This window comes from Cucurbita maxima, unplaced genomic scaffold, assembly GCF_002738345.1.
Source record: "Cucurbita maxima cultivar Rimu unplaced genomic scaffold, Cmax_1.0 Cma_Scf00029, whole genome shotgun sequence".
Lineage (NCBI taxonomy): Eukaryota > Viridiplantae > Streptophyta > Magnoliopsida > Cucurbitales > Cucurbitaceae > Cucurbita > Cucurbita maxima.
Window position 1 is genome coordinate 2527899 of NW_019272045.1, and position 18318 is coordinate 2546216.

General features: G+C 37.2%; 2 protein-coding genes across 3 annotated transcripts; both read right to left on the bottom strand.

The window, feature by feature from the left end:
* Positions 1-21: 21 nt before the first annotated feature.
* Positions 22-2445, bottom strand: LOC111465605. Its single transcript, XM_023110074.1, has 2 exons — positions 1781-2445; positions 22-817 (listed from the first exon to the last, which is right to left on the bottom strand). The coding sequence occupies exons 1-2, from the start codon at positions 2390-2392 to the stop codon at positions 455-457; spliced, it is 975 nt and encodes a 324-aa protein (XP_022965842.1). The 5' UTR covers positions 2393-2445; the 3' UTR covers positions 22-454.
* A 740-nt stretch (positions 2446-3185) lies between these two features.
* LOC111465407 (nuclear pore complex protein NUP205) lies at positions 3186-18149 on the bottom strand. Of its 2 annotated transcripts, none has more exons than XM_023109764.1 (45): positions 17828-18149; positions 17619-17714; positions 17177-17251; positions 16976-17080; positions 16772-16882; positions 16226-16385; positions 15751-15836; positions 15420-15542; positions 15093-15320; positions 14531-14620; positions 14125-14286; positions 13712-13828; positions 13396-13602; positions 12766-12867; positions 12493-12636; positions 11973-12103; positions 11778-11897; positions 11412-11535; positions 10760-10957; positions 10249-10367; positions 9998-10148; positions 9740-9852; positions 9574-9655; positions 9347-9433; positions 9057-9131; positions 8742-8933; positions 8421-8513; positions 8228-8341; positions 7981-8151; positions 7819-7874; positions 7675-7747; positions 7393-7583; positions 7182-7308; positions 7015-7092; positions 6686-6850; positions 6428-6592; positions 6222-6359; positions 5891-6034; positions 5672-5794; positions 5494-5589; positions 5285-5422; positions 5099-5199; positions 4673-4792; positions 4460-4589; positions 3186-3363 (listed from the first exon to the last, which is right to left on the bottom strand). In XM_023109764.1, the coding sequence occupies exons 1-45, from the start codon at positions 17966-17968 to the stop codon at positions 3280-3282; spliced, it is 5646 nt and encodes a 1881-aa protein (XP_022965532.1). In that variant the 5' UTR covers positions 17969-18149; the 3' UTR covers positions 3186-3279. The 2 variants fall into 2 exon arrangements, with proteins under 2 accessions (XP_022965532.1, XP_022965531.1); XM_023109763.1 differs by having other exon boundaries at positions 3187-3363; positions 4460-4592; positions 17828-18148.
* Between the last annotated feature and the right edge of the window lie 169 nt (positions 18150-18318).

Below are 18318 nucleotides of genomic sequence, written 5' to 3' on the forward strand. Positions count from 1 at the left end.
ATCGGAAGTATAAGCAAGCTACCACAAGAATGAATGGTTCAGCTCAACAAAATACAATCACATGGTTTCCTATCATCAAATGTTAAGATAAGTATTGAATCCAATGGGAAAATAAACGTTATAATCTACAAAATCAACTAGCAACAAGCTGAAGAATGCTACAACAAAATGTCAGGAACCAAGAACATCTCACATGAATCCAGCCCTGTTGATTTTTCAAGTCCCAAGGCAGCTTCTTCTCCATATAATAACTCCATTCATATACTTATGAAATGCTTGCTGCATCCTTCATCTGGCAATTGAGATGAAGAATGGCTCTTTTCCAAGGCAGTCTCTATACCCTGTTCGGTCATTAGACGATAAGACGCCAAGATGACTCGAATTTTCTTAGTGAGAAGTGGTTTTGAAGTGTAGATTCTTTGTTCTTGGACATGGTTTGCTAATGAATTTGATTTCAAGCAGTCTTGGTGCAGTGTGCATCTGTACCATGCTGAATGCAAGTATGGTAACCAACAGAATGAAGGAACTCTCTGATCTCTCTTTTACTACTATTACTAGCTTTTAGCAGCCTTTCATCTTCCTCATAGATGAGATATGGGGCTTCAGTGCCCTTTCTAGACAGAATTTGTTTTGCTCCTTTTAGAACATGATACTCCCATCCCTGAACATCGATTTTTATTAAGAGCACCTGTTCTGAATCTGGGATTACTTCATCTAGTGGAATTGACTGAACTTGAACTGCTATTTCTTCATTGGATTTGAAGGCTAACTTTGCACCAGTTGCTGATACAGCACTGTTATCAAGCCGTCCAACCAACTGTGTAATAAGCAGAAATCAATGAGCATTTCTGTGAATCATAAATATTATGAAAGAAAAAACCAGATCAGGAAAAGTCCCAATGCCGCCCTTTCATTATAAAAGCAAAGAAATCAAGAGTTCAAAGCCAATTTCAATCTAAATATACACGACCCAAGTCTATGGTTAATAGGTATTGTGTTCTTTGAGTTTTCGCTTTCGAGCTTCCTCTTATAGTTTTTAAAACGTGTTTACTAGGGAGGTTTCTACACTCTTATAAATAATATTTCGTTCTCCTCCCCAACTGATGTGGGATCTCACAATCTATCTCCATTGGGGCTAGCGTCCTCGTTGGCGCTTATTCCTCTTTTCAATAGATGTGAGATCTCACAGTTTTTATATTATAAGTATAAGAATCACGAACACATCTCGACTAATTTCATAGAAGAGAATACCCTACTATATTTGGTTATCGAGAAACTAGTGAAATTTAAATATCCAAAGTAGGTAATCACCCTCAGAGTAAAAATTTATACCAACTAAAGGCTCAAGACTCTCGAGAAATTAAGCAAGAGTAATTAAGGGCTTTGATGTCAAAAATTCGAACATGTGACCTCTAAGCAAGGGGTCACCTGGAAGATAGAAATGTGTAGATATATTGAATACGAACTTCATTTTTTTTCGAGACCATAGAACATAAGTTTCTAAAATACAACATTTGACCGACACCGATTACTATTCCAAAGATCTCCTCGCCCTGAAATTATTATTGAACCGATGAAAAGAAAAATACATTGCAGAGTTAAATTAACTCCCAATCTTCATCAGCGACAGCCCACTCAGTTAGCTCCCAAAAAGAATGCAATCTTGACAACATATTTGAATGAGGCAAATATTCATTTTAAGATCTAATCACGAACGAGACTAAGTTCAGCAGCAAGAACCAAAACTGCAAAGATTGAGATAATGAAATAGATGAAATACCTTGTGCACGGTGATATTGCCAAGACTATCTGAAGCAGCAGCCTGAAACACATAAACCAATTCCCCAACCCTATTCAGATAAATTCCATCACAAATTCTCTGCAAATTTTCAAAAACAGGCTCAAACGCCAAAACACGAAACCCCATCGCAGCAGCGGCGAAACTAGCCATTCCAACATTGGCACCCACATCAACAACAAATCCATCTCTGGAATTGCGGCCCTTCATCTTCTCCAAAACCTCTTGAATCGTGACAGAAATGCCAGGCTTCCGAAAGGGCTTTCCCTTAAGCATCCTGACGATGTTCTTGTGGGGCTTATCGGGCAAGTTCCCCAAATCCGCGATCGAAAACAGAAACGGGTATCGAACGCCTTCCACGACGTTGGCAATTACCGGGTAGGATTGAGGGCATTTGAAGCAATCGAAGGGGGAGATTATCGTTGGAAATGAATAATGGGGTTTGATGGTGAAAGTAGGGGCGGATTGGTCCGAAGGGCTTGAGTTTCCGAGGAGGAAGAAGAAAAGGATGAGGATGGAGAAGACAAAGAGGAAGAAGAGGAAAATGGGGGAGAGGAATCTCGGGGACTTGTCTCTTTTCCACGCATTCGCCATGGAAACGTCAACGTGAGATCAAACTCAAATCTGAAACTCCCAGAAAAGGAAGGGAGGGTAACGAAGAAGATCGTTTTTATACATTACTTTTTTTTTTTTTTTCCCTAAAGTTTTACAAACACTCTTAAAAAATTTTTAACACAAGTTTTAAAAATTTAAGAATATTCATTAAAATGTTAGAAATTTGAATTTTACTCCCAAATATTTTCTAACCCAATCGGTAAGAAAAAGACAAAGCTAGAAGAGAGGAGAGAGAGAGAGAGAAAAGAGGGAAGTGAAGCTATTCTTTTGTTGTAATTTTGTGATATGATTTAGTGGTGAGAAAATGAAATTGGTATATATAGCCTGCATCCGTATTCTGTGAAGCTCATCGTTGTTCGAATACAACTTAAATGTAACGATCCAGACCCACCGCTAACAAATATTGTCCTCTTTAAGCTTTTCCCTTTCGAGCTTCCTCTCCTCAAGGCTTTAAAACATGTCTGCTAGGGGAAGGTTTCCACACCTTCAACAGATATTGCCCTTTTGGGCTTCCCCTCAAGGCTCTAAAACGGGTCTGCTAGGGGAAGGTTTCCACACCCTTAGCCAATATTACCCTCTTTGGGCTTTCCCTTGCGGGGCTTTCCCTTTCGAGCTTCCCCTCAAGGCTTTAAAACGAGTCTGCTAAGGGGCATTGCATTAAATCTCTAAAACTTACCTCAACTTCAATGGGGTGCCCCATGGATTGGATTTGCCTTTACATTCCTCTCTTCACATTTATATGTATAATTAAAACAATAAAATCAAACATATTATAACAAAAATAATTAATTACAAACTTTGTTAGAATTAAATAAAATGATATCATCATTAACATCAACCAATTAACCACTACTGCCACCTCATCATCATACATCCAACTTTTGAATTGCCACCTCCTTCACTGAACTCGCCAATCTCCCAAACACCTTCACATTCTCGCCAATTTTATTCTGGAATGAACCAACGAACAAAACAAAACAAAACACATCATATATTAACTTTTGGTTACTCAAAGTGTTTGGAAGATTAGTGAAAGTGAAAGTGAAAGTGTGTATCCACCTCTGTTAGGAACCACAATTCTTCGTAATAGTCTCTCTATAATGGTATCATATTATCCACGTTGAGCATAAACTCTCATGGCTTTACTTTTGGTTTCTCCAACAAACTTCGTACCAATGGAGATAATGTTCCTTATTTATAAATCCAGTGAGACTACTCCTTTTAATAATTCTCAACAATCCTCCACTCAAACAAAGAAAACCATACAGTCTTCTGAGGCCTATGGAGCCCTCGAACAAAATTATCCTTTGTTCGACATTTGAGGATTTTTTTGACATGGCTAAGTTAAGGGTGGCATGATACCGTGTTAGAAATAACGACTCTCCATAATGGTATGATATTTTCCACTTTGAGCGTACACTCTCATGGCTTTACTTTTGGTTTCCCAAAAAACATCATACCAATGGAGAAGTATTCCTTACTTATAAACCCATGATCATTTCCAAAATTAGCCAATGTGGACTCCCTCCGAACAATCCTTATAAACCAGGATCATTTCCTAAACCTCGTATCAGGGTATGGCTCTGATACCATGTTAGGAATCACGACTCTCGACAATGGTATGATATTGTCGACTTTGAACATAAGCTCTCATGGATTTGCTTTGGGCTTCTCCAAAAGGCCTCATACCATTGGAGAAGTATTCCTTACTTATAAACCCATGATCATTTCTAAAATTAGCCAATGTGGACTCCCTCCAAACAATCCTTATAAACCAGGATCATTTCCTAAACCTCGTATCAGGGTATGGCTCTGATACCATGTTAGGAATCACGACTCTCGACAATGGTACGATATTGTCGACTTTGAACATAAGCTCTCATGGATTTGCTTTGGGCTTCCCCAAAAGGCCTCATACCATTGGAGAAGTATTCCTTACTTATAAACTCAGGATCATCCCCGTCCCGAGGTACAATTTTCTAGTTTAAATTTTCAGTAACTAAGTATATTGGAAGTAGTAAAAGAGTGTGATGGACAGAAGAATACCTCACTCAGCAACTCAAGCCTTTCTAAGATGGGAATCAATTTCCCACACAATGAACTTATTTCATGTCCCGACTCCAACTCCCCATGATATGAAATTGCTTTAATATTTGCATTCCCATCAGGAATAACAGTGCTGCAAAGTCCAAACAGAGATATCACTTTCAACCTCGCATTGTTCCCAAGTATATGCATATAATATCACATTTAACTCACCTGTCTTGAAAATGAATAAGCATCACATTTAACACATACTCAGCCAGGGGAAGTAGCAATGTAATCATCTCACTTTTATTTCCAACAATCTTGCACATTTCAATCATTGCAATATATCTCCTGCATAACAACATAAAACCATTCATATGTATCTATATTCGTCACATCTACATGTTATATATAGTTGTATTAAACTTTCGGTGTAACGGTCCAAGCCCACCGCCAGCAGATATTGTCCTCTTTAGGCTTTAAAACGTGCCTCTAGGGAAAGGTTTCCACACCCTTATAAAGGGTGTTTCGTTCTCCTCCCCAACCAATGTTCTATCACATTTGGTCACACATCTATCTTCAAAATAAGAGGGCAAGTCCAAAAACAACGCGAAAAATGGATTAAAAAAAGTATGATTAGTAGGTGGAGAAAGGAACCTTCTCTGGATGTTATCAGATAACGAGGCGAAGTCCTCACCAAGACACAGTACGATAATTTCCTCGACCTCCTGTCTCGACAGTTCATTTATGTCTCGAATCTGCAAGACCTCAAACCATGATATTGTTGGCATTGGATGAACCAGACACAACCAGGAAGGAGGAAATACAATGTAGCAGCCGAACCTTGTTTAATAGCAACAATCTTTCTTCAGCTGCTTTTTCAAGAGTAATCGTCATAGAGTTCAGAAGAGTACCGAGCAAATCCAACGAGGGACGTTGAGACCGAACAGGAGAGTTATGGCTAGAGGAAGTACCAGAGACCTGAACGATCACGTCAGAAAGTTAAATTCCAAACTATAGTCGTGTCAGTCATTTTTGGCAAAGAACAGTACCTGCAATCTTAGAGATTTCCTTGTAACTAGAAAATATAAATAAGAGATCAAACTGAAGTTGAGCTGAATGGAGTGAAGTTCTGAGCTTCTCCGGTTCTGAAGAACAAAAACAATGATGAGTTAAATTTTCCAGGAAAAAAAGAACCATTCTAAAAATAAATAGACAAAAAGCACAAACCTTAAGCAATTTAACTGCTGGGCCAGAAGTACGAGAATCCAATTCACGAGAGAAAAGTGAATGCATCAGTTGGAAGAGACTTTGAACAAAACCATATTCATCAGTCTCCTCATATGGCCAAACCTTCCTCCACCCAGAAAAAAAAAAACCAGAAACAAAAATTATTGAAATGTTATTCAACAAAAAAATCTTAATTTTCTAATATATCAAGGTTGTTACCTTGCTAAGCGAAGCAACGAGAAGATTAATCTGCTCCAACGTCGAATCATCAGCTTCAGATACATCCTCCCCAAGTATTTGATCAAATACTCGTTGGTGTCGTTTAATAAAATCTATAGCTTCTCGAACAATTTTATTTTTAACCTATAATATATACATCAAATCACAACAGATTCAAACAAAGTACGAGCAAAATGAGCGACCAATCAACAAATCATTCAAATAAATGTCGCATATTTGTAATAGAGGTCAAAGGTCAGGGTCTAATAAGGAAAACTTGAACATCAACTGATTAAGCGAAAAAAAGAACGTCTACTTAGTGTATGCTGACCTCAAAAAACTCGGATGTGTCAACTAATGACGTCATAGAAAACAACAGTCTCAAAATCGGAGTTACAATAGCTTGTTGCTTGTTAAAACTCCCTGCTACATCTCTATGAGGCTTCATATCAACCCACCTCAAATTTCCCTGGTACAGCACTTCATTAATCTAAATCTTCCAAGACAAATCCAATAACATAGTAGACAGTTAATCACCTGTAAATTGACTGCCCTGCATGAATCAAGGTGCTCCAATGCGCCTGTGGAAAAGAGAAGCTGAGCCCCAAATTTTCCATACTTGTGGCTAATCCTCGACAATAAGGCAAGTTCAGCCTCAAGGGTGCATGCTCGTTGCAATGAATCGAAAGAGTGCACGCCATCCTAAAGGGTTTCAGAGAGCCCATTTTATGAGTTGGACCAATATCAGCTAATAAATATATCAGAACTATTTCACTGAAGAGAGGAAACAACCACCTGAAGTGAAACGTTACTTATGCTGACCAAACAAGACTTCAAAAATCCCCTGTTCTGAAGTTGGTTCAGGAAAAATCTGTCATGATCTATACAGATTAATGCATCGAGTACGTAAAGTGATATAGTCTTCCCTGGTTCACTGCCTTGAGTTGCATCCTTGATAACCTAAGGATTAAGATCAAAAGATTAAAGAAGACTAAAGAATTCTATGGAAGAAAATTACATCTATAGAGCATTAAAGGAACACGAAAAATAACAAGCTAAGGTCAATAACGACGCAAATCAACCAGGATTTAGTTAGTTTCATATCTCAAGAACAAGCAACTCACCACATTCAAGATAGACTGAGCTTCTTTACGTAGAATTGAAAAATTAGCATGAGCAAGTTCGGCCTGGTCCTTGTCAATCTGTAAAGCAGAGAATTATGCTTTGATCTTCAAGAGAAACTAGTGGAAGTTTGAGAAGTGTTTATGCACCAAAGCACTAAGTTGACAACCTTTTGTAAATCTACATCCTCTCCATCTTGCTCATTTTGAAGTAAAACTTGCAGAATCGTTGTTGGAACGTCCGGATCCAGCATATTTTGACAATACTGAAGGTAGCTAAGAAGCAAAGCATATTGGCTGTAGATAGATGTAAAAGCTTAACATTAGATTCCAACTGATAAGCCACACAGCCAATACCAGCAAAAGTTATGTTAACCACACCGTCTCCTCAAAGCTTCTGATGATTCATTTCTAAGAATTGCCATGATGAGCTTTAGTAAAATAGAGTGACATGCTCCATTAGATATTTGCTTCACCATGATAATATCAAGACAAGAGACACTATCAGCATTTAAACCACCAGGAGATGAATATCTTTCATCCCTTAGCTTGGCCATGCATGTCAGTGCAACCTGTAAGATTCAATATCCAAAGGCATCAGAAACTAGAATAATTAAAAGATGTAGAAAATTAAAAACTTGCAATGGGGACGGATAAACAAACCTGACATAAGAGATATGCCATCTTCAATGAACAATCTGGAGAAGCAGAAGCGCTCAAGGAAGCATCAAGAACTCTGTCCACAACAATAAACTGTTAAAAATGTGAAAAGCAGGAAGAAAGAACAAGGTATAGATATGAACATACTGAAATAGAATATCTGATCGATTTTCAAGTGATGAAATTCTTCTGGACACGGTAACCTATAAAAGCAAACTGTTTATCATTATAAACTATTGAAAACATAATGTTAAAATCTAAACTAAAAGAAGCATGCAACTAACACAAATAGAGGAAAGAACGATAAACCTCGATGGTTTGTGACCAGCTAGTTAACATATGAAGTTGAGCAGCCTGTTCCTCGAGATTTTTGTTGTACTTCCATCCCCATCGTAGAAACTGTTGAATCGTCTCTTTTACTTCTTCCAGCTCAGCTTCCCTCCCAACGTTATTCAGTTGGGGATTATCAGCATTAAATTTCTGAAACAAATAAACATATTTTTGAAGTTTGTCATTTTCTAATCAAAAGAAGATACTGAGGTTGTCCTTCACCAACCTGCCAAAGTTTATCACAAAAGGAAGTAAGGTCAATCAGGCGATCGCCACGCTCTGAATAATGGTAGATCCCACCCTTTTGCGAAGTTGAAGGATTCCCAAGTATGTCCTTTGTCTATAAAACAAGAATAAGAACAGTGTCCAACGCCAAGAATGCAAAGGAAAAACAAGGAAACCAGCATGTTAGAACATACCAGCAATTCGTACTTCAAATTCGAAACAATTTGGGGAAGCTTGATTGAGGTGTCGGGAGTTCGGAACTGAACAACCTCAAGTAGCTCCAACGCCTGGACGCAAAAATGTCAGGAAAAAAGATATTTAAAAAATAACTCAAGTCAACCCAATAGTCTTCAAAAATTGAACCTAGTTACAAGAAAATGGTCAGTTTCATTTGTGTCATAATCATGGGCAGTAACATCTACAGGGCAATAATGCGAAAAAATTAGCTTAACAAAAGAAGAGCAGTGTCCACTTACTGTACATAAGAAGATAAAATGTCATCTCGAATAAAGTACCTTGCTCTTACTCATAGTTCTAGTTCCAGGATCCACCACATGATGTTGAAGTGAGAAGACTGGAACTGATCCAACATCTATTTCCTGCCCATACAGGTGCGCAAGAATACTCTGACATGCCTCTCGATGGATCGGGCTACTCAAGTCAGCAGCATGCAACTCAATTGCTAGAAGCTTAAGCAACCATGCTCTCTTGAACAAAGAAAAATAAATAGTCACGTTTCCAGATCTTAATGATAAATGCTCAATTAGAAAATGCAGGAAAAATACAAATTGCAAAGCATGGGCATGGTAAAGAACTACAGAAAGACAAACCTGATGAAGGGAACTGACACGAAGAGTGTGGTTGTTTCTCTTGGGAAGAGGAACAACTCCAATTGTATCCAAGTGCTGCCATTACAAGCATGAAGAAGGTATCAAGGATGGAAGATTGGGTGGAAAATATACAACAAGTGAATGGAACTTTCATTTTATTCTCAAAAGCAGATGCAAAATTACGATCAACAGAAAATCTTTTTTGTTAAAAATGGGGCAATTTTGGCTTTATCATGCAAGGCCTAAACAGAGCAGAAGATCATTCCATAGGCAGAAGCAGGTGTTCGTACCTTAACGAAGAAATAGTACTTCTTGTTGCTCAAGAGATCCATGACTGGTCCAGATGTTAGGGGATCTAAGCATAGCTCATAAAGAAGCTGTACAAGAAAATCACTTTAGACTCGTGATAAAGGGGGGATGGGGGCGAGGTGGGTATGAACGGAAAAGGGAAAAAAAGACAGTACATTAAAGCTGTTACTTCCCCCTGATTAGAAATACATAATCCATAACATCTAACCTGAAAACCAAACTCAAAAAGTAAGGCATTGACTTCAGGATTTGAAAGCTTCTCCAAAATCTCCAGAACAACCTTCAAGCAACTACAACGGAAAATACAACTAATATAGTACAGTGACTTAACAATGCAAAAGTAAACAAAATATCTTAGCTTGTTATAAAATCACCTATAATGAAATTTTGGCTGTAAAATTGTCCGCTCGATGGATGTCTCAAGGTTAAATTTAAGTAGCAAGTGTGTAACATTTGGAGCAGGTCGGCTAATGTTGTCAATAAGAAGCTGCAGAAAATGGGCATATAAATGATGATGTGTGATCCGTTAATTAGCATTGAAGGAGCAAGGTAAGAAAGAACCAGACTCCGGAGGTTTCGGGTATCAAAGAATAAGAAATCAAACTTGAGATTATAAAAATGGAAAAACAAACCTGCATTATAAGAACACCAGGATCATCTCCGCTGCTTTCAATTACATGACACTCTTCAGATCTTAACTCAAGGCAGGACGCATAATCCTCAACTAAAGAGCTGGCAGTATTAGATTTTAGTAGTAATTGCACGAGCCCAACCATACGAGAACTACAACCAACAAATAACATCTTTAGAAAATCACAAATTATTCTATGTTTTCATATTGCATGTCACAAAATGGAAATAGAGAAAAAGAAGAAGGAAGTGCCTTAAGATACTCATAATTTTGATAGATAACTGCTGAATCTTGGGATGAAAATCATATCTGACATACTCCAACAGCGCAACAATTTGACTGTGATCTTGAGAGAGAATAACTTCCAAGGGCTGCAAGAATTAGATCAAATCCAGAAGCAAAATCTTCTCAGTGGACATAAAGAGTACCAGAAATACATCTGAAGATATGTACATGATCAAACTACAAGTTCAGGTTTTCCAATGCATAAACACAGAAGTGTAATACGGTAAAAACAAAATTAATTGTCATTTATTAAATACTTGGTTCCGGAGCCATTTAGAAGTCATAGTTAACGGAACCGGATGAGCCACATACACAACGAAATGAAACTAGACAACTTGGTCTATATCATTTTTTCATAACTTTCTATTTCTATATTTTAGTCTTCAATGAAAAATTATTTGTGGGCTTATCCACCAATTCGCTAATTCATACGCGTAAATAAACGGAGGTTAACAACAGCAACAGATGAGACAATTACCTGATATAGAGGGCGCCAATAATCAGCTAGAAGTAAATCCTTCTCTAATACAAGTATCATTATTTCAAGAGAAAGCTCCACAGACTTCTCCAAAAGTTGGCCATAAATTTGGCTGGTCCTTTCGGTTATGAGAGAATTGACACCGGGAAGAAGAATCCCCATGATGTTTCTAAAAACAGATTTTCCGCTCATGAAATCCTAACCAACAAAAAAAAAAACTTTAAGACATTTCCACAGAAATTGGAATACAAGCAAACATAATATCCAGGAACTGAAAGATATCATGCGGTACTATCAAGCGAACGAAATGCTGACTTAAACAATCAAAGACTTTGATGAGAAAAACGATAAAAGTCTCGCAATGCTTTTTAGAAACCTATTTCAAACAGACAAAAAAGGCTTCTACCAAGAAACCCTTTGAAATTTTGAACCAACGAGTCATTGTGTATGAACCCTTCTCACAATTTGTTCCTCTAAATTCATTGACTCCACAACAGAAATTGTTTATAAAAGAAATGGTGAAATATGTAATAAATATCATCATGCCATGACTCATTGTGTATGAACAAAAACACACTTCTATCAATAGAAAACAATCAAAAGGAACTCTTTGACATATGGATCAAATGAAGCAATAGTAATTGATACATACTTTTAGCAACTCAAATACTGGTAGCTGAGTTTGAAGTGAAGATGATTGTGTATCCATTGATGATTGTGATCGATCAATAACAACGTCAACGTCCTCTTCATTAATGTCATACATTTTCAAAATCCTGCACATTGAGCAATCAAATGTGCACTTTTACTTTGATTAACCCCATAATTGTAAGGCTTTTCAAGAAGACAATCCAAGCTTTCGTCACCATCGAAAAAATGAAAGAATACATAGGATCATAAAAAAATCTTTGGACACCAATCTCCAAAGAGAGACAAGAAGCAGGAAGGACAACAAGGAAAGTCCATAAACACAAGCAAAATCTTCAACTTTGAAGTTTAAACCCACACTATCACTCACATATTAAAATGTTGTAGGCAAGCAACAACTAACTGCCATTTCTCAGCAGCATCCGCATAGGCTCGTTGAGGGAATGGCCCAAAAACATGATCATAAATGAACCTAAAGATTCCAACAAATCTGCAGCAAAACTTTCAAACCTTAGAATAAATAATAAAACTGAGTCAAGTGTATATTATAACCAATAAACATTACCTACGCCCTCTATCACTTAGATCACTTTCTTTGGCAATAAGAGCATTTAACAGGTTAAGGAAAGATATGGTTGATGGATATCTCTCCTGCCTTGCTTCAATTTCATTTACCTCGAACTGCATATCATAAACCTGCAAAGACACGGTGCTTTCATAAACCAACATCTTTTCTTCACTTGTAATCTCAGTGCAACAAGGTTCCATCACTAAAATTATCATGTTTGAAAATGCCAACAAACACGGTGCTTATATAAGCCAATATCCATTTTTTTTTTTTCATCAAATACAAAACAGTGCATCTTTATTTTGTCGGTTATTCGACACAGGACAACTCATTAGCATATTGAAATCACTATCATGCCAGTGCCACACTTTAAATTTACATTAAGTGAATATAAGCATGCTAAATATCCACGCTAGCAACAAAAATCTCCTAGTTGCAGCTCAAAAAAAAAACAATTTCAAAACTAAAAACGATAGAATATTTTACATATCTAAAAGGGCCATCAGAGACGAATAACCTGAGAAGTAATCGACTTTGTGCCATTCTGAATATGGGATGCAACAAGAACAGGTAAATCATACTGCTCAAGATAGCGCCAAATGATATCCTTCAAGTCAGAAGAGACTTGAATGAAGGATGTGATTGCGTTCCTCAAAGCACCCTATGATATCAAAAACTTGATCAAAATCATCAACGAAATTCTCATTGAACATCTAAAATCCAAAAAATATAAGAAATCTTGTGCAAACATATTTTTTACTCAAAACACAACAAAGCAAAGTGCAATAACCTTCAGATAAGGAGGAACATTTTCATAGCTAAGAAGTTTGAACAGTGGTTCAATATCAGGAAACCAGTTCTTTCTTTCAACAGGATTCCCATTCTCCACAACCTGAATCTCATCAGAAACCAACCAACAATGGTGATCAGTAAGAAACAACGAAATTTATTCCATAATCTATTTGAATCATTCTTTAGGTGTAGTTCTTTTGGACTGGAGCCTTCAATTGTAACAACTAAAATACTTTGGGGGTGATTTGCGCAATTTGTACCCAAAAATTGACATATAGATTTCAACTAGGATTTACTATGAAAAGTTATTATTGCTATAGAACTATTTGCTTGCTCATTTTGTTTTTACTAATAATATTAAGGTCTTAATCCCTTTCAATTCAGACTTCTACTCGGTGACTGTAACTTTCGTGGACCTGTTGCGTGCTACTTGCAAGACAACCATACTAATGATAGATAATTATGCAAGACAACCATTCTAATGACAGATAGCTGTTCTAGCAAGTAGAATGCAGACGAAGCTCCACAAAAATTTGTCGTAGATTAAGAAATTCAACTTTACAATCTCATGAAAGTGTGGGTAACGGAATAAAAGTTTAAGACCAATATAGTAAGAAAAAGGTATTACCTTTTGAAGAACATTCAAATATGCAACAAGCGCTTTTGCATCCCCTTCCTGAAACTCTGGTAACAGGGCCCCAGCAGTCTGAAGGGACTGTCTAAATTTTTCGTCATAAATTGATAGGCAATCAAATAAGGTGGTCCATCCAACAGATCGGAATGCTTTTCCCTTAAGTAACTCAAAAACCCTTGAAGCACCCTCTTCATTACAAGCCTGAAATGATTGATAAAAGACAATAATTAATAGTAAAGTACATTCTCGTGAAAAGAATTGGTGAGCCGCTTAATAATTAAAAAGTCTTAAAAGAGCGTGCATCACATACTAAGGTACTCAGCATGTTCAAGAATGCCACCAAAGTTTGAAAATTTGTATGATCCTCCCCAGCGAAATTTGCAAATGTCCACAAGACATCATTGCTTGATAACAGTTCTGGTTCTTTCTGAATAAATTGAAAGAAATTCAAGCTCAATAATCATAGCTAATTCATATGCAGCATATGTGATTTATTAGCTACTTTCACGAAGAACATTTAACACCATTCTAAATTTCTTGCTATAGCAAGTTATTTTGAGTTGGATCTATAGTAGCATGGACCTAATAGTTGCTAAGGAGTTAATTCCATGACTACACATGAAATATTTTCTTTCTAAAAATATCAAACCACCAGCTCGTCCCCTATTTAACTCTTATCTTGTCAACATCTCAAAACTTTCAAGTACTTCAATAAAAGCTTACCCGGTAAATTTCACTAACAAAGTTCAAGAGGGAGACAAAAGGTGAAGGAAGAGTTTCGCTAGCTTGATGGGAACTTGAATCACTATCATGCATGAAATCTTGTGACCCGGTAGCACGAAACTGACTTAGCGTGTTCATAGCTCGGTCCTTTGACTCTTTCACCTTCATACCATAAAAAAACCAATCAAATTTATTAATACATACTTTAAGGTAGATCCAACTGCAATGAGGCAAGGCTAGAAACCCATACACTAGCTCAATCACTTGCTAGATAATAAATTGTTTTAATTCTAACCTGTACAGGTCTGATATATATATATATAAAGGTAACTTAACAAATGAGTGAGCCAATGGCCAAAATTAAACGAGAAAGCTATAAATTTTAGGAGGAAATCTCCCGACTGACCTTGTCCCTAGCCAGAGGATGAGATAAAAAACAAGAAACCAGTTTGTGCAGATAAGCATTGTACATATAGGTCATGTCCTCATCATCATTCTGCCAACATAACCAATAGAAGATATTAGAAGACAAAATAATCTAACTTGTACAAATGACTACTAAAGAAGGCACGGTCAAAAATATAAACGACTTAGTTTTTTCAAAAGAGACAACAAGGATTGTAAATTACTCACTTATTCTAAGGTTATCAAATACAGAGCTAGAACTCCCCAGACCTTATGGGATATTTCTAATTATCTCTAGCCCTTACCACCGACACCCATTGGGAATAAATATACGTAACAAGTAGTAGCACCTAATAACTTCACGTCCATAGGCAAACAAACTATTTTCTATTAAAAAGAGTTGAGGGATCTCCCATAAGCAATGGTGAAACATCAAGGGGAAAAAGAAGACAAAACAAAGTACTTGCAATAAGATAAGACTGTGGGGGGAAAATATACTTTAAGAATTCCAAAAGAAATGTTCTGCTGCCTATAAGATGCATAACTTCTTGAAAGATACAAACCTGGTAAGCTGCAGTCTGAATAACTTCTTGAAGCATGAACTGGAAAGCATTATGGGAGAAAATAACTTCCAAGCACGATTGTAGGTGATCTAAATCTTTTGGGGAAGCACTGGGAACAGCTTCTCTTGCATCAACCATGTCGTGTATTAACAGCAAATGAACAGTCCAAGCAAACCTAACAGCATCAACAAATCCTTCCACTGTGGGATTATTTCCAGACACCATCACCTATACAAAGATTACAAGCTCGTTTAAAATGTTAACAAAATGTGTGCATGTATCAAAAACCTAACCACAGAAGTTTCAGTACTATCTTGGTAAACTCACGGTATCCTGAAATTCATTTCTAAAAGAAGCATCACTGGACAATATAGATGCTTTATTTGGAACAGCGCTCAAAGCATCCGATACAAATGCAATAATGATTGAGAAAAGGAGACTAAATACAATCTGCAAAAGAAAATACATTCAGAATTAGCAAGAAAAGTAATGAAGGACAGAACAAGAAAATGTATCTAGAAGAATATACACATACAACACTGGTGTGCGCCCACACTACTTCTGAGAGACAGGAAACAAGTGGGTCTTTTCTTTAAATTCTACAGTAATCAAAATATTGAAAGAGTTACTAAAAAATGAAAGAGAATTAATAACATGCCTGAAGCTTTATGGGAGTTTTGGTCTCATTAAGTTCAGCAGCGCAGTCTTTTAAAACGGAAAAGAGATCCTTCACATCCTTTGGACCTGATAAAAGAGAAATCATGGAGCTGTCATATCCTTAGTTATCTGAAAAGGCCAGATGCTTTTCCTTTAACTGAGTTATCTTCTTTATTAACTAGAGTTTCTTGTCATATTACTTGCAGTATATTTTCCATTAATTAACATGTGTTTCACACAATTGAAAATTTTCAAATGTTTTCCACTAATCATTTAAACTAAAGCTCTACGTCTAACATCAGCAAGTATCCAATCTCAATGACTACCTCGATGGAAGAAGAAATACATCTTGAACTATCAAATATTACTAGCAAGCACCACATGAAGCAAGACAGTGAATCTTAGCAGCACTCTAGGAAACCTTCAACCTACTACCAACGGCATTGATCAATTAAAAAAAGTCATCCATGGCTTACCTATTCGAACAACAAGAATAGAAAGGACAAGACAATGTCCTAGTATAAGTCTTTCCCGACAAACCACAGCCCGACGCTCAACAAGAGCACCTCTGGAATCAAGAATGTAGCGCTCACAGCTAGGTCCACCCAAACCAGCTGGTTCTTCTCGATTGAGTTCCTAAAACAAGAAAGATGGAACCTTTTAATGAAAATAGTCATGGAAATACTTGTTCCTAATGATCAGTCATTATGCGTTCACAATTAATCCTACTATAGGCAGTTGAAGCATATCAATTTCTTATTTTCAGTTGTAATGTTTGGGCTAACAATCATGTGTTTCTGTATCTCATAAGATTAATACGAAACAAAATATTCATAGGGTCAAGGGTTAAAAGATCACAAAATACAGACAAATTCAATAAATTTAATGGAAAAAAGTTTACTAAGTCCACATTATTAAATCGCTACTGTTATAACATAGTAGTAACAGTAACATGATTCCAACCTTCAGCAGAAGGTTTACTCATATGGCATGACCTAAAATAGGGACTACAAAGATCCAACCTTTATCAAAGAAATCAATCGTTGTCGTAGGCCACTAATAATAAGATCTTCCAGGTTTCTTTGGATGTCAGATACAAGACCAGCTTCAAGCCCCTGATCAAGTACAACAGCCTGCAAATAAAAGAATATAATTAACAGTATGCAAGAAAAAACACAATTGCATGTCCAAAAATTAGGATACAAACCAAATGATAAAATTAATACCCTTAGTAGTGTATAGAGTGACATTATTAGATCTCTTCTCTCTGTATACCAAAGCCCTGCTGCAAGGTGGAAAATCTCTGAAGGATCTCGTCCCATTAAAGCCCACTGCAAAGAACAAGAAAAACAAGTTATAGAAAGGGAGACAAATAAAGCTGAAGTAAAATATGATAACAAGTAAACAAATAAGGGAGAGAGGTATACCTCTTGATGAGCAGCAACAAGTAGATGCACGCATTCTATTTCATTCAGATGGAGGTCATCACTCAATTTTAAAGTCTACAAACAAGCGTGGAAGTGAAATCAAATAACGCCAATATAACAGTCATGTCGTGCCATAACGAAAAATGGGAAAAAATTTATGGTGCATATCGTTCATAACTTGGACGAATAAAGCAACACATAAAAATATACCCACAATGATACACCAATTTAAGAATGAACAGGGTCAAAGACTACTTCTTGATTCTCCCACCAAACCGAAGCAGAAGAAACAGAGGAAGAAGGTTAACTACTTAAACTAGTATCTTACACTGTCGTCGTGCAAAAAATAAGCAACCAAATCAACATTTCATGAAAACCCACGTCACATACTCAAATTCTGATCGACATCCCGGAAAAGAAAACAAATGGACAAAGAATTTACAATTTCGACGTCTTGATCATCGAGCGTTATCGTTGAAGAATCCGGCCGCCTGACTTCTTTAGATTGAACTTGTGCACGGTCTGAAGCTTTTGGCGACTACAGCCCAAAATTCAACAAAATCAGAACACCAACAGACAAATACAAGCTACTAAATCACAAAATGTCACAGACCCAGATCAGAAAACGACGAAATACAAAGGCATACGTACTGGGAATTGAAGAAGCGAACGAAAAGCAGGCATAGAATTGTGAATGGCGTGTAAGAGCTCGACCCTCTGAGATGGGGACGGAGGGGCCGGACCCAGAAGAGCCGACTCGATAATGCGGAGGCTCTGCTTGGAGGACAACATGGCGGCGCACTGTGAGTGGCAAAATGAAGGTGCCGCCGAAAGGGGAAGAGGGAAGATGGGGCAACGAAGATGGAGCGCGGGAAAATGGAGGGTGGTTTTAGAGACGCAGAACTGTTCGATAAACCCTGCTCATATGCCCTAGTTGGTGTTATTATTTATGCCCAGTGGGTTTTTCGTTAGAAGGTGAAAACAAGCAAAAGAGGCGCCATGACTTTCTATGGAAATAAAGACGGCTGTGTGCTTGCTTCCTTTTGAAATGGCAGAGGACACTCCATCGTGTGGTGTTATGTTTGTGTCCTACAACACTTCAAAGCTCGAGCATGTTTCTTTAAGGGATACTCGATAACTTA